Source organism: Saccoglossus kowalevskii, chromosome 16, assembly GCF_978046115.1.
Source record: "Saccoglossus kowalevskii chromosome 16, keSacKowa6.1, whole genome shotgun sequence".
In the NCBI taxonomy this organism is placed as follows: Eukaryota; Metazoa; Hemichordata; class Enteropneusta; family Harrimaniidae; genus Saccoglossus; species Saccoglossus kowalevskii.
Genome location: NC_140656.1, coordinates 34,405,381 through 34,426,535, shown reverse-complemented (window position 1 = coordinate 34,426,535; position 21,155 = coordinate 34,405,381). Strand labels below are relative to the sequence as shown.

The window sequence follows — 21,155 nt, the reverse complement described above, 5'->3', positions numbered from 1 at the left end:
CAGTTTGCCAGCGAAAACACGCGCCTCCAAGACAGCATCCCACTGTACAGCAGTAGCCCCGGCCAAGAGAGCCAGGTGACACTGGAGGATGTAGCACATAGCTGTGTGGTGTCCTACTAAGAGCTGTGACGCCTGGTCTCGGAGGCTGGTGCGTTCTACCTCCGAGATCTCAGAGTCCTGAGCATGCACAATAGTGTGCTGCAGCGTGCCGGCCACATACTCTAAGAAGTTAATGGGTCGTAACTCTGCCATCAGGGGGTGATGGATAATTTCAGATTGAGCTGCCGAAAATGTCCAAGGAAGCTCAAGAAGTTCTGCATAAGACTGCCCCGGCCGGGGGCCTTAGGCGTCACCTCTTCCGCAGGTGACCAACGCCCGCCCATCAACACTGTCTGCGCGCTCAGAGATTGATGACCTGACAGGGCGAGAAATCTTGGGACCTTCACTGTCGGGCCTCTCACTCATCACTGCTGTACTCAAGGCACTGGTAGACAAGTGGGAGGACTTTCCGCTCATGCTAGCACTCCACTCACTCACGCTCACATTACTGCACACGTGACTGCTGCAAACCTAAGCGACGTGGTCAGTCTCTTGCAGGCCTTTGAACCCCAGTTGTTACAAATATTCTCTAGGCAAAACCCCCGTGCCCCGCACACAGTCAAAACACAAATAGCATTTGCTATGGAGGTTCCAAGCTGATTTCCTGATGGCAACTGCCACACGGCCGCCCGATTTTTGGGACGACAAAACAGGAGGTGAGGAGCTTCTGCCGCGTTTCCCTTTCTTCCTTTCCATTTCTAAAAACACATAAATGAACAATGGTGAAAATGAACAAGACACAAGAGGAAAAAAATTAGTTAAAAGGTGACACAAAGAGATCCAACAACGTGGGCAAATTTGCGTCACTCAAGTTTTTTCTTTCTTGTAAGCAATGCACACAAAAAGGCGGCATGGGGGGAAAAATAATAATAAGACTAAACCTACCTGGAACAGCAACGACTGTCACACAGTTGACATCTAGCCAGACCAAAAACCTGGACAGGAAAAAATCTGGATGACTGAAACGCACTGTTTTTCACAAAAAAACAGAAATATGGCGTCACCCTCATTGCCTCGGTCATGTGGTTTGTGATGTGAAAGAAAATCTCTGAGGTCATGGGGCTTCTCCTGACCTAGATTTCTCTCTCCGTCATTGGCTGAATCACAGACTAATGCCTACAGTTCAAAATAGTCATTTTGACTGACCGGAGTCTATGATGGGTTATTAAACATAGTGAATATGACTATTTTTAGCCACAGACATGCACAACATTTACGTAAGCAAGTACATTAAGACTAAGGGGTTTCGTTTTATTTAAAAATCTAAAGATAAACGTTTTCTTCTGGCTTCTTTTCTTGTCATCTTTCTCTTTGGTGGTGTAGGATCATGGTCAATATCGGGAAAGTATTCAATAGGCTCACGGAAATCAAATATAGATTTGGGTTCATTCAGGACAACACCACCTTCCTTCATAGCTTCCACAAACTTCTGGGTCTAAAAACATAAACAAGTATTGGGATAAACTGTCAACATTGTGTGACTGTGGTATTGCACACTTATTAATTATTTAAGGCGTTGTGACTGTTTTCATACATGACTGTACACAAGTGTTAGTCCTGAAATATATACATGCATAGACCAATGTTACTATCAATATAATATAAATACAATTATTTGCATACAATTATTGATTGAGGATAAAAAGTATGAGCAATGGCATGTTCTACTTGGTTCAATTTAATTTTATGAAAGTTACGGTGACAGCAAGTACAAATTTGATAGTTAAAGGGTAAAATTAAAATCAGAATCACAAAGTAATACATACAAAAGTGCCTCAATTGTCACAGAAACTTAAAACAAGCAGGCTGTCGGCTGAGATAGCTCCGCTGTTAGCAATGCACATTTCAATTAAAGAACGGAAGATATCATTAGAAAATGAACAATATGCATAGTATCAATGCAATGGGACTTGCTGTTTTCAACAAGAATTCAAAAATATCATTTTTCACCATAAATGATTGTGGTTTTTAACAAGAAGAAAATATCACTTTTTACCAAAAATGACAAAAAAATTCACCAAAATTAGATAATTAAAGATATCATTACAAAATGAACAAATCTGAGAGAGGTCCACATGTAGTACCTATATATGTAATAATATCAAAGCAATTAGACTTGTTGTTTTTAACAAGAAGTCGAAAATATCACTTTTTACCAAAAATGACAAAAATATTCACCAAAATTAGAGAATTGACGATATCATTACAAAATGAACAAATTTGAGAGTGGTCCACATGTAGTACCTATATATGTAATAATATCAAAGCAATTAAACTTGTTGTTTTTAACAAGAAGTCGAAAATATCACTTTTTACCAAAAATGACAAAAATATTCACCAAAATTAGAGAATTGAAGATATGATCATGAAATGAACAAATCTGAGAGAGGTCTACCCAAGGTACATATACACCAAGTATCAAAGCGATCAGGCTTGTAGTTTTCAAGAAGAAGTTGATAAAGTAAAACATTGACACGGACAACGACGGACAATCACTTATATGATAAGCTCTGCTCGACAAAGTAAACAGCGAAGCTAAAAACATAATTCTCTCAAAACTTATATAATGTGTATAATGCATTACAAATTTCATTGATGATTCACAATCTTTCTCATATCTAATATTACGCCACAAGTAGCATGTAATCAAACATTAAACCTGTGACAGTCTTCTTGTTGCTACTTTGCAATTCAAAGTGATGAAACAAAAACATATGCAACAGATTAAGTGCATAAACTTTCACTGATGTTATTTAATTTGTGACATGCAGTATAGTGTTGATGCAAATTAAGCAGCTAGCTTAGCTTGCTTTCCATCTCAGTTGTACAGAGTAATCTGTCTACTATGTCTCATATTAGAATCGTACGTAATTAATTTCAAGCTCAAATGAAAAGACAAAGCCAGCTGAGAGCAAGTTTTGGGAACTAAGTTATACATGAACTGTTTTGCATAATTAAAATATGGGAACCTATAGTAACAACCTCTCATTTGTGAGATTCTGTGTTAATTTTCCTTTACCTTCTCAGTGTTAAAGAACTGTGGTGTAACATGCCAGTGTACATGTCCAATACCAGCTTGTAGACATCTCTGTGCTAGCACTCTACCAACATTGTATACAGCCACTACATCTCCACATGAATACAGATACTTCTTAATTGCCCATTCTTTACTTGATGCAGACACTGGTACATGGCCAGTTATGTGTTCTACATATGCAGACACATGCCTATTAGTTTTAACTAAAATCAGCCTATAGAAAGAAAAATATGGAATTTTATACAGACTTGTACCAATGTACCAATTGGAGCATAATTAAGCAACAGTGTGCTACGTTCACCAAGGATTAGGCCGATTTACACCTCTAAAAAATAGCCTTGTCGGTCTGTTTATTAGTTGCCTGAGATTCCATCAAAATATTTAAAGTTATTTCGAGAATACCGAAAAGTATGCATGAAGCGGAGGTCGATGCGATGGCGTACTATCTGAGTGCATACTTTGCGTTATCCTCATAATAACCTTATTATTATACATCTTTTCCTCCCAATGATACATCTTGGGAGTGTTGAAATCCAAAAAGTTTGGAACAGAATCAGCGAACTTCTTTGTGTGGAGTCCGGTCAAACCCTAGTGGCAGCCATGTTTGTTTTTATTATTGGAAAATGCTTATGCACGTAATCATTCCACATTTGAAATTCACATACCCCATAAAACAGTTATGGCGTTACGATGACAGATGTATAATAATAGTTTCTATTTTTATCCTGATATGGCCCATAATGGGGTTAGTCAAAAGTCCTGAATGAGTCTTCGCTTAGTGTGGTTTTAGAACCTAATATTCTGATCAATATATAATATATAAGAATATTCATCCCAATCAAGATACACTTGCCCATGAACAGAATCTACTTGTGCCAGTAGTCCTTTCTAGAAATTGATGCCCCAGCCTCCATGAATAGAATCTACTTGTGCCAGTAGTCCTTTCTAGAACTTGATGCCACAGCCTCCATGAATAGAATCTACTTGTGCCAGTAGTCCTTTCTAGAAATTGATGCCCCAGCCTCCATGAATAGAATCTACTTATGCCAGTAGTCCTTTCTAGAACTTGATGCCCCAGCCTCCATGAATAGAATCTACTTGTGCCAGTAGTCCTTTCTAGAAATTGATGCCCCAGCCTCCATGAATAGAATCTACTTATGCCAGTAGTCCTTTCTAGAACTTGATGCCCCAGCCTCCATGAATAGAATTAACATACTTATGCCAGTAGTCTTTTCTTGGGTGGCTTAACTTCCATCCTTTATCTTTATGTTGTAGCGCCATTCTTTCCAGGTTGCGTGGATTTCTGTTCACGAAGTTTTTTGTTACTTCATCATTTTCTGATAATTTCATGTCTTCATCACTCTCAGCGACTAACATGGCAGCATTAGTTGAGTTGTATTTTATACTTGATCCAACGAAACAAGATGTCTGACATCCCTGTCGACACACACTTCCACACACTGCGCGCCAAAGTCTCAGAGATGATATAACGTAATTTAATGCCATAGCAACATAACTTGTAAGCTAAAGATGTGCCAAAATCCCCCAGATCCAACAACCACGAACAAAGATAATTTCAATGTAGCTAAAGGACCTTTTAACCTTTGACCTTTTAACTTTTTAAAAAAAACACTCTAGACAGGCGCAGCTTAAATATAGTGTACACCATTAAATATAATTGATATTTTCTTCATAATTTATTACAATTTACATGTAAGTATCGACAACAAATTTAAAGCGTTTAGATAGAGTAAATACAATTAAAAGGTAATGTCCGAAAAATATAATAAGTTAGGTGGTAAAAGAAGCATCTGTTTGTTGAGATTTGTATTCTCGTGCAGTTAATTGCCATGTGAGTTTTTTACTGTACGTACATAGAACTAAGAGGGTGAATATGAGGTGAGTTGTTTATGTCGACAGGTCGTATTTACGTATTTAGAAATGTTGACTCAACATTTCTATTGAGTGCTTATTATTAATCTAGCATTGAAGGTAATTACTAGATAGAAATCGTCATAGTATAATAATATTTTCGTTCGGGCTGTTCATTGGAAACATGCACTCATGACAATTCTGACTTTATTCTTTGATATTGTTGGATCCGCGGCGCAAGGGTCAAAATATGACCATGGTATCGCTAAACGTGTGCTGCTACAGTCGGTATGCACGTTTAAGTATTCATTTCATTTCAAGAGTTAAATAAGGAAGATAACACATTAGATATAAAGAATATCAATGACAAATTGAATGCAACAAAACAAAATATAAAGAGAATAGGAAACAATATTAAACAAAAATATATTGAATTCTGGAAGGAGACAATTCTGGATAAACCTAAGTTGAGAACATATACTCAATTCAAAACAAACTACAACTTTGAAAGTTACTTAATTATACTGAATCTAAAACATAGAATTTCTGTCTCTAGATTCCGAACAAGTAATCACAGCCTAGCAATAGAAAAGGGTAGACATACCCAACCTAAAATTTCTTTGGAAAACAGGATTTGTAAACAATGTACTTTAGCAGACATAGAAGATGAAATGCATCTCCTCATCAAATGCCCAAAATATCACACACTGCGAATGGATATATTCTCAAATATACAGTTTCCTGATGAAACAAAAACTGACCAACAGAAATTTACATACTTAATGAAAAATTCTAACACAAATGTAATCAAACTTGTTGGAGAATTTATACACAGCTCGTTCTTAATGAGAAACGAGAAAGATACTTAACAAAAACACTAAAATCTATCATTTATTATTTGCTATAGTTATTTTGTTATTTTGTTTTTTAATATCTTACTTTTGTTGCTATAAACTGATGGAAACACTGTATTTCTAAGGATGCAATAAATTATCTTTATTATTATCTTTATTATTTCACGTTGCAATGTACACTATAATGGCTCTGATTTTTATCACGTAATTACGTTAAAGTATTCACACCAAGATAACCCACGTGATGTGAGGATTGGTACATGTATGTGACATTTCATTTTTATTTTTTACATTGATCAGCATAGTAGATGCATAAGATCAATCACAAGACTCACTAACATTGTTTAATTAGTATGTGGAGTGCTGATAAGGTCCCAATGAATATAACTACACAGGTCTTTACTTCCTGTTTCCAAAAACTTTGCTTCTCCAACATTTATCAGTAGTCAAATGTCGAATAATTTTTATTTATTTATTTTATTAACTCATAACAACCTACTGGAGGAGGTTAAAGGTTACAATATTCCATATATGTGACATTTATTACCTCATCAACATACAGTGAAGTATGTTTTGTATCAGTTAGTATTAACTCAATAAATCCCATTCATTTCTATAAATATTTATTGGACAGTAGAATAGCATTGAAAGGTTTTCAAATGACATCACAGACACAATGCTCATTGATTGGCTGGTTGAACTGAATTGCTATTGAAACTTTAAAAATATATATAATTTTTTTTAAGTGAATTTTCCATGTATACATATTGTTAGGTATTTTCTTGTAGGACAACCGTGTATGCCACATAATACATAATCTCAATGTTAATCAGATAATTTAAATTTACCGATACAAGAAATAATATTCATAACAATATATTAATTTTTCAGCCCATGTATCCTCTATATCCATGTAACCTATCAGCCCATGTCACTATAAATAAACCCATATCACTATAAACCCATGTCAATATCCCAAGTCCCTTGTTTAAACAATACTAGTAATGAATTCGCCACGTTACCATATTGGATGAGTAAAAAGGTCTGTGGCAATATAATGTTTGACTGAGGCAAAGTGAAACACATTATTGCATCTAGACCCTTCTTTGAATCTAATATAATACTGAAGGGGATTCATTATTATAGTTATAAACCACCATCATCAGAATTGAACTGGGGGCTTTTTGTTGAAATGTAATTACTTGCATATAGACATTTACAGTTGTACATTATCATGTGATTATGTAAAGCCCATACCTCCATGTCACTATTATCTCATTGTATGTCAATTCTGCCCAGTACCCCAGTAGAGTAATATCATGTGATTATGTAAAGCCCATACCTCCATGTCACTATTATCTCATTGTGTGTCAATTCTGCCCAGTACCCCATGTCACTATTATCTCATTGTATGTCAATTCTGCCCAGTACCCCATGTCACTATTATCTCATTGTATGTCAATTCTGTCCAGTACCCCATGTCACTATTATCTCATTGTGTGTCAATTCTGCCCAGTACCTCCATGTCACTATTATCTCATTGTGTGTCAATTCTGCCCAGTACCTCCATGTCACTATTATCTCATTGTGTGTCAATTCTGCCCAGTACCCCATGTCACTATTATCTCATTGTATGTCAATTCTGCCCAGTACCCCATGTCACTATTATCTCATTGTGTGTCAATTCTGCCCAGTACCCCATGTCACTATTATCTCATTGTGTGTCAATTCTGCCCAGTACCTCCATGTCACTATTATCTCATTGTATGTCAATTCTGCCCAGTACCTCCATGTCACTATTATCTCATTGTATGTCAATTCTGCCCAGTACCCCAGTAGAGTAATATCATGTGATTATGTAAAGCCCATACCTCCATGTCACTATTATCTCATTGTGTGTCAATTCTGCCCAGTACCCCATGTCACTATTATCTCATTGTATGTCAATTCTGCCCAGTACCCCATGTCACTATTATCTCATTGTATGTCAATTCTGCCCAGTACCCCATGTCACTATTATCTCATTGTGTGTCAATTCTGCCCAGTACCTCCATGTCACTATTATCTCATTGTGTGTCAATTCTGCCCAGTACCTCCATGTCACTATTATCTCATTGTGTGTCAATTCTGCCCAGTACCCCATGTCACTATTATCTCATTGTATGTCAATTCTGCCCAGTACCCCATGTCACTATTATCTCATTGTGTGTCAATTCTGCCCAGTACCCCATGTCACTATTATCTCATTGTGTGTCAATTCTGCCCAGTACCTCCATGTCACTATTATCTCATTGTATGTCAATTCTGCCCAGTACCCCATGTCACTATTATCTCATTGTGTGTCAATTCTGCCCAGTACCCCATGTCACTATTATCTCATTGTGTGTCAATTCTGCCCAGTACCCCATGTCACTATTATCTCATTGTATGTCAATTCTGCCCAGTACCCCATGTCACTATTATCTCATTGTATGTCAATTCTGCCCAGTACCCCATGTCACTATTATCTCATTGTATGTCAATTCTGCCCAGTACCCCATGTCACTATTATCTCATTGTATGTCAATTCTGCCCAGTACCCCATGTCACTATTATCTCATTGTATGTCAATTCTGCCCAGTACCCCATGTCACTATTATCTCATTGTATGTCAATTCTGCCCAGTACCCCATGTCACTATTATCTCATTGTATGTCAATTCTGCCCAGTACCCCATGTCACTATTATCTCATTGTATGTCAATTCTGCCCAGTACCCCATGTCACTATTATCTCATTGTATGTCAATTCTGCCCAGTACCTCCATGTCACTATTATCTCATTGTATGTCAATTCTGCCCAGTACCCCATGTCACTATTATCTCATTGTGTGTCAATTCTGCCCAGTACCCCATGTCACTATTATCTCATTGTGTGTCAATTCTGCCCAGTACCTCCATGTCACTATTATCTCATTGTATGTCAATTCTGCCCAGTACCCCATGTCACTATTATCTCATTGTGTGTCAATTCTGCCCAGTACCCCATGTCACTATTATCTCATTGTGTGTCAATTCTGCCCAGTACCCCATGTCACTATTATCTCATTGTATGTCAATTCTGCCCAGTACCCCATGTCACTATTATCTCATTGTATGTCAATTCTGCCCAGTACCCCATGTCACTATTATCTCATTGTATGTCAATTCTGCCCAGTACCCCATGTCACTATTATCTCATTGTATGTCAATTCTGCCCAGTACCCCATGTCACTATTATCTCATTGTATGTCAATTCTGCCCAGTACCCCATGTCACTATTATCTCATTGTATGTCAATTCTGCCCAGTACCCCATGTCACTATTATCTCATTGTATGTCAATTCTGCCCAGTACCCCATGTCACTATTATCTCATTGTATGTCAATTCTGCCCAGTACCCCATGTCACTATTATCTCATTGTATGTCAATTCTGCCCAGTACCCCATGTCACTATTATCTCATTGTATGTCAATTCTGCCCAGTACCCCATGTCACTATTATCTCATTGTGTGTCAATTCTGCCCAGTACCCCATGTCACTATTATCTCATTGTGTGTCAATTCTGCCCAGTACCCCATGTCACTATTATCTCATTGTATGTCAATTCTGCCCAGTACCCCATGTCACTATTATCTCATTGTATGTCAATTCTGCCCAGTACCCCATGTCACTATTATCTCATTGTATGTCAATTCTGCCCAGTACCCCATGTCACTATTATCTCATTGTATGTCAATTCTGCCCAGTACCCCATGTCACTATTATCTCATTGTATGTCAATTCTGCCCAGTACCCCATGTCACTATTATCTCATTGTATGTCAATTCTGCCCAGTACCCCATGTCACTATTATCTCATTGTATGTCAATTCTGCCCAGTACCCCATGTCACTATTATCTCATTGTATGTCAATTCTGCCCAGTACCCCATGTCACTATTATCTCATTGTATGTCAATTCTGCCCAGTACCCCATGTCACTATTATCTCATTGTATGTCAATTCTGCCCAGTACCTCCATGTCACTATTATCTCATTGTATGTCAATTCTGCCCAGTACCCCATGTCACTATTATCTCATTGTATGTCAATTCTGCCCAGTACCCCATGTCACTATTATCTCATTGTATGTCAATTCTGCCCAGTACCCCATGTCACTATTATCTCATTGTATGTCAATTCTGCCCAGTACCCCATGTCACTATTATCTCATTGTATGTCAATTCTGCCCAGTACCCCATGTCACTATTATCTCATTGTATGTCAATTCTGCCCAGTACCCCATGTCACTATTATCTCATTGTATGTCAATTCTGCCCAGTACCCCATGTCACTATTATCTCATTGTATGTCAATTCTGCCCAGTACCCCATGTCACTATTATCTCATTGTATGTCAATTCTGCCCAGTACCCCATGTCACTATTATCTCATTGTATGTCAATTCTGCCCAGTACCTCCATGTCACTATTATCTCATTGTGTGTCAATTCTGCCCAGTACCCCATGTCACTATTATCTCATTGTGTGTCAATTCTGCCCAGTACCCCATGTCACTATTATCTCATTGTATGTCAATTCTGCCCAGTACCCCATGTCACTATTATCTCATTGTATGTCAATTCTGCCCAGTACCCCATGTCACTATTATCTCATTGTATGTCAATTCTGCCCAGTACCCCATGTCACTATTATCTCATTGTATGTCAATTCTGCCCAGTACCCCATGTCACTATTATCTCATTGTATGTCAATTCTGCCCAGTACCCCATGTCACTATTATCTCATTGTATGTCAATTCTGCCCAGTACCCCATGTCACTATTATCTCATTGTATGTCAATTCTGCCCAGTACCCCATGTCACTATTATCTCATTGTATGTCAATTCTGCCCAGTACCCCATGTCACTATTATCTCATTGTATGTCAATTCTGCCCAGTACCCCATGTCACTATTATCTCATTGTATGTCAATTCTGCCCAGTACCCCATGTCACTATTATCTCATTGTATGTCAATTCTGCCCAGTACCCCATGTCACTATTATCTCATTGTATGTCAATTCTGCCCAGTACCTCCATGTCACTATTATCTCATTGTGTGTCAATTCTGCCCAGTACCCCATGTCACTATTATCTCATTGTGTGTCAATTCTGCCCAGTACCCCATGTCACTATTATCTCATTGTATGTCAATTCTGCCCAGTACCCCATGTCACTATTATCTCATTGTATGTCAATTCTGCCCAGTACCCCATGTCACTATTATCTCATTGTATGTCAATTCTGCCCAGTACCCCATGTCACTATTATCTCATTGTATGTCAATTCTGCCCAGTACCCCATGTCACTATTATCTCATTGTATGTCAATTCTGCCCAGTACCCCATGTCACTATTATCTCATTGTATGTCAATTCTGCCCAGTACCCCATGTCACTATTATCTCATTGTATGTCAATTCTGCCCAGTACCTCCATGTCACTATTATCTCATTGTGTGTCAATTCTGCCCAGTACCCCATGTCACTATTATCTCATTGTGTGTCAATTCTGCCCAGTACCTCCATGTCACTATTATCTCATTGTGTGTCAATTCTGCCCAGTACCCCATGTCACTATTATCTCATTGTATGTCAATTCTGCCCAGTACCCCATGTCACTATTATCTCATTGTGTGTCAATTCTGCCCAGTACCCCATGTCACTATTATCTCATTGTGTGTCAATTCTGCCCAGTACCCCATGTCACTATTATCTCATTGTGTGTCAATTCTGCCCAGTACCCCATGTCACTATTATCTCATTGTGTGTCAATTCTGCCCAGTACCCCATGTCACTATTATCTCATTGTATGTCAATTCTGCCCAGTACCCCATGTCACTATTATCTCATTGTGTGTCAATTCTGCCCAGTACCCCATGTCACTATTATCTCATTGTGTGTCAATTCTGCCCAGTACCCCATGTCACTATTATCTCATTGTGTGTCAATTCTGCCCAGTACCCCATGTCACTATTATCTCATTGTGTGTCAATTCTGCCCAGTACCCCATGTCACTATTATCTCATTGTGTGTCAATTCTGCCCAGTACCCCATGTCACTATTATCTCATTGTATGTCAATTCTGCCCAGTACCCCATGTCACTATTATCTCATTGTGTGTCAATTCTGCCCAGTACCCCATGTCACTATTATCTCATTGTGTGTCAATTCTGCCCAGTACCCCATGTCACTATTATCTCATTGTGTGTCAATTCTGCCCAGTACCCCATGTCACTATTATCTCATTGTGTGTCAATTCTGCCCAGTACCCCATATCACTATTATCTCATTGTGTGTCAATTCTGCCCAGTACCCCATGTCACTATTATCTCATTGTGTGTCAATTCTGCCCAGTACCCCATGTCACTATTATCTCATTGTGTGTCAATTCTGCCCAGTACCCCATGTCACTATTATCTCATTGTGTGTCAATTCTGCCCAGTACCCCATGTCACTATTATCTCATTGTGTGTCAATTCTGCCCAGTACCCCATATCACTATTATCTCATTGTGTGTCAATTCTGCCCAGTACCCCATGTCACTATTATCTCATTGTGTGTCAATTCTGCCCAGTACCCCATGTCACTATTATCTCATTGTGTGTCAATTCTGCCCAGTACCCCATGTCACTATTATCTCATTGTGTGTCAATTCTGCCCAGTACCCCATGTCACTATTATCTCATTGTATGTCAATTCTGCCCAGTACCCCATATCACTATTATCTCATTGTGTGTCAATTCTGCCCAGTACCCCATGTCACTATTATCTCATTGTGTGTCAATTCTGCCCAGTACCCCATATCACTATTATCTCATTGTGTGTCAATTCTGCCCAGTACCCCATGTCACTATTATCTCATTGTGTGTCAATTCTGCCCAGTACCCCATGTCACTATTATCTCATTGTGTGTCAATTCTGCCCAGTACCCCATGTCACTATTATCTCATTGTGTGTCAATTCTGCCCAGTACCCCATGTCACTATTATCTCATTGTATGTCAATTCTGCCCAGTACCCCATGTCACTATTATCTCATTGTGTGTCAATTCTGCCCAGTACCCCAGTAGAGTAATGAACAATATCCCTAATGGGAAATGTTTTAATTTTATCTTTTACTCTTGTTCAAAGTTCCACAGAAGAGAATGGTCAGCGTCTTTTAGCTCAGTTTGTGAGTGAAGATGGTGAAATAACGGGTACACCATTTGACTTGCCGATAAACATAAATAGAGAAAAATTGCAATTAGTCTGTAATGCAGTATTGCAAAAGGTATGCATTACAATCATGTTGTAATATTACGGTAAATGGTTTTCTCTAGGTCTCAATCCAACCTTGTTATTACTTCAGTTCCGTGCCAGGGAAAAACTGTTGAGGGCGCTTTATAAGTCTGTGATGCTTTACTGTACTATATAGAATATACATGTCCTGCCACATTTAAATTCAGAATATAATTTTGTATTTATCATTTGTAATTTCTTGCATTCCTGTGGTATTGGGTAACACATGCAGCAGTATACAATGTTATATTCTGTATAGATAAGAAAATATATGCTATGTTTGTTTTGGATTTTGAAATAATAGTCAGTTCATATTTTCATTATTTCACAGGAAGAAAAAAACCCATATTCATTTTTCATCAATGATAATGAAATAACCTCAACTTTAGAAGAGGTTTTAGATAAAGAAAAACAAGAAACAGAAAAAGTGTTAGAGATTATATACCAACCACAAGCTGTGTTTAAAGTTAGAGCTGTTACAAGATGTACAAGTAGTATAGAAGGCCATGCTGAGGCAGTCATCTCTGTAGCATTCAGTCCTAATGGAAGGTAAGTGTGCTGAGGCAGTCTTCTCTGTAGCATTCAGTCCTAATGGAAGGTAAGTGTGCTGAGGCAGTCATCTCTGTAGCATTCAGTCCTAATGGAAGGTAAGTGTGCTGAGGCAGTCATCTCTGTAGCATTCAGTCCTAATAGAAGGCCATGTTGAGGCAGTCATCTCTGTAGCAATCAGTCTTAATGGAAGGTAAATGTGCTGAGGCAGTCATCTCTGTAGCATTCAGTCCTAATGGGAGGTAAGTGTGCTGAGGCAGTCATCTCTGTAGCATTCAGTCCTAATGGAAGGTAAGTGTGCTGAGGCAGTCTTCTCTGTAGCATTCAGTCCTAATGGAAGGTAAGTGTGCTGAGCCACTCATTTCTGTTCTGTTCTGTTCTGTCCTGTTTTGACATTGGATTTCACACATAACTGGATTTTGCAGTGGATGGAAACAATGGTGAAAGTTTAAGCTGGAAACACCTCAAAATAAAATGTTTTTAAATTGTTGTAACAGCATCTCTGATTGGCAGATTTCTTGCTCCCAATCAAATATTACCTACAACAAACATGTTTATGAATAGACCATGAATGGAGAGAGGGATGTACGAATGTGAAACCATGTGAGTGGACTATGTAATCCATCTTATAGGTAGCTAAATATTAAGTTATGATTGGTGCGTGCGTGTTCTGTACATGCAACAGATGAGTGTATTGCATACTGGTGTACTGTGTACTACTAGTAGTAGTAGTAGATGTTGTATTTATACTTGTAAATTTTACTTACATGATACTGTTGTAGAAGAGTGTTAAGATGAGCTTTTCGTTGTCTAGGTATCTAGCGAGTGGTTCTGGTGACACAACAGTAAGATTTTGGGATATTTATACAGAAACTCCACAACACACTTGCCGAGGTATGTCAAATTTTTACTGTTTATTTATACAGTTACATTTATGACAACCCTTTTATTTACTGGAAAGAAATATTTGGATGCAAATTATGAAAATAGGAAAATCACTTCATAATCAAAATCATAATTATAATCGCAAATTTATATTTCTAGGTCATAAACACTGGGTATTAAGTATATCCTGGTCGCCAGATGGTAAAAAGTTAGCGTCAGGTTGTAAAAATAGTCAGGTAAGCCGCCACCACATGTGAATGAATTAATAAATGGTTTCAAGTTTGACTTGATATGTTTATGAGTTTCCATGGTTTCAAGTTTGACTTGATATGTTTATGAGTTTCATGGTTTCAAGTTTGACTTGATATGTTTATGAGTTTCCATGGTTTCAAGTTTGACTTGATATGTTTATGAGTTTCCATGGTTTCAAGTTTGACTTGATATGTTACGAGTTTCCATGCTCATGAGCTTCATCAAGAATGTTAGTAAATCTAATACTGTCAAAACATTTATTTTAACTGCATGGCATTTAATTTTATTGTTCCAATATTATGAGCATATGAATTTATTTTATTTCACTTATCGATGATAAAACCTAGTGAATAACTAATTTCTTTATTGTATATTTTAATATTCCATACAATATTGAAATTATGTCAGTAATGGTCACATGCTCTGTTCTGTTTTGAACTTGACTGGTTGCCCAAACACAAGAACAATTCACAATAAAAAAGGATAAATTCTATGTGTACATGTATAAAGATGAAATATTTATTTACAGCATAACTTTACCAGTATTAGTTCACTGATCAACCTTAATATAATTGTTGATATAGATATGTATTTGGGATCCTGAGACAGGTAAACAGTTGGGAAAGACATTAACTGGGCATAGACAATGGATCACATGGTTATGTTGGCAGCCACTACATCTCAACTCACAATGTAGACATTTAGCAAGTGCATCTAAAGTAAGTTCATTAACTGTTAATTACAACTTTTGTTATTTTTCACAAAATAAACCTAAATATTTGTTGCCAGCTACAATGACATGTCAGGATCTGCTTTTCAAAACAGCTAAAACTTACTGTAACCGTTTTAGCACCAAAGACAACTTTGTTTGAACCCAACATAGGTCATATCGCAATTCCAAAATATATATGTAGTGCATTATAGTTTTGATTGAATCAAACTGTGATCGAACACAATCCGCCAATCGTAAAGCACACCTGCTCGTGCAACCCAACAAATCTATGCCATCATGTACTATAATTTTGAATTGTTTATGGCATCGAGCAAGAGAGTTTGCTTTCGTTATTAGGATTGTACAGTGAGAATATGGGATGTTGTGTTATGCCAGACTAAACTGATATTGTCAGGTCATACACACAGTGTTACATGTGTTAAATGGGGAGGTAGTGGATTGATATATACATCGTCACAAGACAGAACTATAAAAGTTTGGCGAGCTGAAGATGTAAGTATATTGTGACTTGTACTTGATTTTGTTCATGTTGGTATATGCATTGTATGATAAGAAACGCAAACAACTAAATACACAATTGTATTATGAATCCATATCAACCAGAAATGCTGTATGTAGAGATTATTTTATAAATACACATTTGTATTATGAAATCCTTTCCTTGATAGTGAAAGTGAGGCCATATCAACCAGAAATGCTGTATGTAGAGATTATTTTATAAATACACATTTGTATTATGAATCCTTCCCTTGATAGTGAAAGTGAGGCCATATCAACCAGAAATGCTGTAAATAACTCCGAAAGTGTACATTTCTTATTAAATGCTTCTCTCATCAATAAAGTACTTTTTATGACAGTTTGGACTTATGGTTCAATTTGATCTGTTGTGATAATAGAAACATTATTCCAACAGTGTAGAAAGTTTTACATTTCTAATAAGAATAATAACACTTTTTACAGAGTAACTGCATACTGCACAATTGCTACGTTCACACCACAGCATTTTATCGGAGCCCAACGGCTCGAGCCAGCAAAAATGGATGTGTAAACGATCACCGGGGCCCAGTTATCAGAGCCAAAATCACGCCCTCAATTGTCTTCTTTGAGTAACCTCTCATTTCAATCATTAATTTCACGCAATTTCCAGCTTGACGAAGAGATACGCGTCCTAATATATATTTAAATATATATAGTATAAAATTATTGCGATAGATTGATAGTTCAATGGGAAACAAAAAATGGCGTACAAAATTATGCAGCAAAAACATGAAAGAACGACTGAATGGAAACTTTTTAAAGACACTAAAGATAAAAACCGTATAAGTGATCATGGTGCGGTGACGTGTTCTTGGTAGGTTTAGATTATTCTATAGTCCCTCTATGATAGATAGAGAGAATCTGTGATTCTTCCTAGTAGTTTAGATATCACTACAATTGAATAGTTACGAAATAGTTATTTTGCATGACAATAACTTAAGCGAATAGGCTGTATTAAACGCATTTTAGCTGCCATGTTTCCTGTTTATTCGAGATACTAGTACCTAAATCATAATACCAGTCATTGTCTTTTCTACCTCCATGCTCAGGCTCTTTTTTCTCCTAGCTCAACAGCATCATGCCATGTAAAGAAAAAACACAAGCACGACAGTAAAATCGTTTTCAGTCACTAATTATTCGAGGGCACTGTTCCATTCGGCTCTGAACGAACTGAATCGAACTCTGGCAGATCTTGGCTCTCGTACGGCTCCCGGCCATATGAACGCATTGGAGATAATCTCCTGTTAATCCGTGGGAGGAGCAGTAGTTCGGCTCTGATAGAATGCTGCCGTGTGAACATAGCAAATGAATTCATAATGAACTTTTGAATATATTGTTTGTTTTGAAATGCAGGGAGTTCTTTGCCGTACATTACAAGGTCATGGTCACTGGGTCAATACTTTAGCATTAAGTACAGATTATGTGCTTAGAACAGGGGCATATGATCCATCCAAGTCATCAACATCACACCAAGGTATTGTAAACATTGATAACTTTGAGTTGACACTGCGGTTGACCAGGTTTATATATTGAACTAACTTTATATTCTACACCTGTTTTCAGAGGAGGATGTCGCACAACTGGCAGAGGACAGATATAATTCAGCGAAGGTATTTCAGTTTTACTAATCACTGGATAAAACATTTAATGTTCATGGCAGATTTAATTTGTGATATTTGAGTTTTCAGCTAAAATTATGAGTTACATTACACGTATATTGATAATTAAAAGTATTTTGTGATCTCTATAGCTCGTCATATTTCATTCTAACTAATTAAACCAATTCTATTTTGTTATTCACTTGGTTGTAAGTTATAAATTACCAGGAAAATAATGAGTTCTTTTCTTATTTAACATGTTCAGATGGATTTTATTTAGCAGATTACACTTATTAGTGAAAATAAAAATCCAGTGAATAATTAAATACAATCAGCAGCTTAAGTTAATATATGCACATGTGTTTTTTTTTGTATATCAAACAAAATTGTCGGAAAAAAAAAAACATTTAGATTAGTGTACATTGTCAGACTTGCAAAACCGGTGAATATGAATTACTTTCCTTTTTTCAAATTTCAGAGTTTTCTCCCCTGTATCAGGTGACCAGTTAACAACTGAAGTAATGATCTCAGCCAGATATCCCATAGTATATTATGTTCATTGATCAATATCAGTATTTGTTTTTATAACAGGGTTCAGGACCTGAAAGATTAGTTTCTGGGTCAGATGATTTCACTATGTATCTATGGCAGCCATCTGAAGATAAAAAGTCAATATGTCGAATGACTGGACATCAACAGTTAATAAATGAAGTCTTATTCTCACCGGACACCAGAATAATTGCAAGCGCTTCTTTTGATAAATCAGTAAAATTATGGGATGGAAAGACAGGGAAGTAAGTTGTTGAAATAATCCTACATGTATGTATGACAGAGTATTTGTTGTGGAAACTTTAAATGGCCATGCACAGTCAATTTACATGCTTTGTGTCTTAATTCAACCTATTCTAGGTACATTCAAAAACACTGGTTATTTCTGAATCACCAGTTGCCAGAATTGAGCATATGTGCAATTAACTATCTTGTATTGTATGCCAAACTTAAATTTGAACAAGTCATTGTCAATGACACGTCCCCGTTCCGTTCATATTTGAGTGACATATACATTCAAAGCAGATCATGACCGAAATGCTCCTGCATATGTACAACACATTGTACTAAATCTGAACAAAATCCATGCATGCATGACTGAGATCCGGTTCTGGAATTGTGAAAATACGTGATTTTAATGCATTTTCGGCCTTAAAATGGCCATCATTCAGCTATTGCTAAGCGGATCATGAAACAAATGCACATATCTATTTGTGACATGATGCACCATGTGTGTGTGAAGTTTGAACTTGATCAATCCAGACATGTCTTGGATACGGATCCAGAACTGAATTCTTTAAGAAAATGGCCGCCAGTCGGCCATTTCGAACTTGATCCGAAAAAAAAAATGACGTGCATCAAGGTCCTATTATGTTTAATGTAAGTACCGAATTTGAACAAAATCTGTCCATGCATAACTGAGATCCGGGTTCGGAATGGTGAAAATGTGCGATTTCAATGCATTTTCGGCCTTAAAGCGGCCGCCATTTGGCTATCGTTAATGGGATCATGAAACAAATGCACATACATATTTGTGACATGATGTACCTTGTGTGTGTGAAGTTTGAACTTGATCAATCCAGACATGTCTCGGATACGGATCCAGAACTGAATTCTTTAAAACAAAATGGCCGCCAGTCGGCCATTTCGAACTTGATCTGAAAAAAAAAATGACGTGCATCAAGGTCCTATTATGTTTAATGTATGTACCAAATTTGAATGAAATCCGTCCATGCATAACTGAGATCTGGGTCCGGAATGGTGAAAATGTGCGATTTCAATGCATTTTCGACCTTAAAGCGGCCGCCATTTGGCTATCGTTAATGGGATCATGAAACAAATGCACATACATATTTGTGACATGATGTACCTTGTGTGTGTGAAGTTTGAACTTGATCAATCCAGACATGTCTCGGATACAGATCCAGAACTGAATTCTTTAAAACAAAATGGCCGCCAGTCGGCCATTTCGAACTTGATCTGAAAAAAAAAATGACGTGCATCAAGGTCCTATTATGTTTAATGTATGTACCAAATTTGAATGAAATCCGTCCATGCATAACTGAGATCTGGGTCCGGAATGGTGAAAATGTGCGATTTCAATGCATTTTCGGCCTTAAAGCGGCCGCCATTTGGCTATCGTTAATGGGATCATGAAACAAATGCACATACATATTTGTGACATGATGTACCTTGTGTGTGTGAAGTTTGAACTTGATCAATCCAGACATGTCTCTGATACGGATCCAGAACTGAATTCTTTAAAACAAAATGGCCGCCAGTCTGCCATTTCGAACTTGATCCGAAAAAAAAAATGACGTGCATCAAGGTCCTATTATGTTTAATGTATGTACCAAATTTGAACGAAATCCGTCCATGCATAACTGAGATCCGGGTCCGGAATGGTGAAAATGTGCCATTTTGATGCATTTTCGGCCTTAAAATGGCCGCTATTCGGCTATCGTTAATCGGATCATGAAAAAAATGCATGTGCATATGTCCCATATAATGTGTGATGTATGAGTGAAGTTTGAACATAATCGGTCCATGCATGTTCGAGATACAGGTGATCACGGACGCACGGACGGACGCACACAGGGCAAAACATAAGTCCCCGTTTTCGGACTCCGTCCGAACGGGGACTAATTATGTGGTCAAAATAAGCCATGCAACTACTAATAGAGTAAAGAAATATTGTATAGTACAGTAGTATCATTTGATAGTTGGAACAAACATCCTAAAAAGTAGTACAACACACTTACTGATTTTACTTGTTAATGGAACAAAATCAGATGTATGTATAATGGCAAATTATTTTTTTCTAGATACCTATCATCTTTGAGAGGACATGTTAATTCTGTGTACCAGGTAAAGACCATCTAAATGCCTCTCACAATAAATAAATATTGTAAAACAGTAAAATTTATTATGTGAATCACTTGTTACGATTATTATATCCTGGTTAATCTTGACAGATTGCCTGGTCAGCTGATAGTCGATTATTAGTTAGTGGTAGCTCTGACAGTACATTGAAAGTCTGGGATATTACAACCAAAAAAATATCAGTAGATTTACCTGGCCATGCTGATGAGGTGTATGCTGTAGATTGGAGTCCGGATGGTCAAAGAGTTGCCAGTGGAGGCAAAGATAAACTACTGAAAATGTGAGTCAAACCCTTGTGTTGAGGACAAGATACAAATAATAAATTACATGAAAGATTGCTGCAATTCAAATGTACCCAAGATACCAAATAATTTTATATTTTCTTTCAGATGGAGGAAGTAAAGACCCACCAATCAAATATTCAGGATTTTAAATTGGACAATATTTAATAAATCACTGAGGAGAAAAAAAAAT

At 37.3% G+C, this 21,155-nt stretch overlaps 2 protein-coding genes across 2 annotated transcripts; one reads left to right on the top strand and one right to left on the bottom strand.

The window, feature by feature from the left end:
• Positions 1-1,329: 1,329 nt before the first annotated feature.
• LOC100379071 (large ribosomal subunit protein uL18m-like) lies at positions 1,330-4,725 on the bottom strand. Its single transcript, XM_002738758.4, has 3 exons — positions 4,353-4,725; positions 3,119-3,350; positions 1,330-1,534 (listed from the first exon to the last, which is right to left on the bottom strand). Exons 1-3 carry the CDS (start codon positions 4,640-4,642, stop codon positions 1,355-1,357), a joined length of 702 nt encoding a protein of 233 aa, XP_002738804.1. The 5' UTR covers positions 4,643-4,725; the 3' UTR covers positions 1,330-1,354.
• A 204-nt stretch (positions 4,726-4,929) lies between these two features.
• LOC102800713 (notchless protein homolog 1-like) lies at positions 4,930-21,154 on the top strand. Its single transcript, XM_085491409.1, has 13 exons — positions 4,930-5,035; positions 13,050-13,188; positions 13,528-13,745; positions 14,560-14,639; positions 14,790-14,866; positions 15,467-15,601; positions 15,952-16,107; positions 17,506-17,626; positions 17,716-17,762; positions 18,342-18,544; positions 20,624-20,666; positions 20,774-20,961; positions 21,071-21,154. The coding sequence occupies exons 1-13, from the start codon at positions 5,031-5,033 to the stop codon at positions 21,081-21,083; spliced, it is 1,425 nt and encodes a 474-aa protein (XP_085347535.1). The 5' UTR covers positions 4,930-5,030; the 3' UTR covers positions 21,084-21,154.
• The last annotated feature ends 1 nt before the right edge of the window (position 21,155 follows it).

Coding starts and splice junctions, on each gene's coding strand:
- LOC100379071 (XM_002738758.4), bottom strand. CDS start 4,642: ATGGCATTAAATTACGTTATATCATCTCTGAGACTTTGGCGCGCAGTG. Junction 3,351..4,352: donor AGAAAAGACTACTGGCATAA/GTATGTTAATTC, acceptor TTCTTTCTATAG/GCTGATTTTAGTTAAAACTA. Junction 1,535..3,118: donor AGTTCTTTAACACTGAGAAG/GTAAAGGAAAAT, acceptor TTATGTTTTTAG/ACCCAGAAGTTTGTGGAAGC.
- LOC102800713 (XM_085491409.1), top strand. Junction 17,627..17,715: donor GTCATCAACATCACACCAAG/GTATTGTAAACA, acceptor ACCTGTTTTCAG/AGGAGGATGTCGCACAACTG. Junction 17,763..18,341: donor ACAGATATAATTCAGCGAAG/GTATTTCAGTTT, acceptor TTTTTATAACAG/GGTTCAGGACCTGAAAGATT.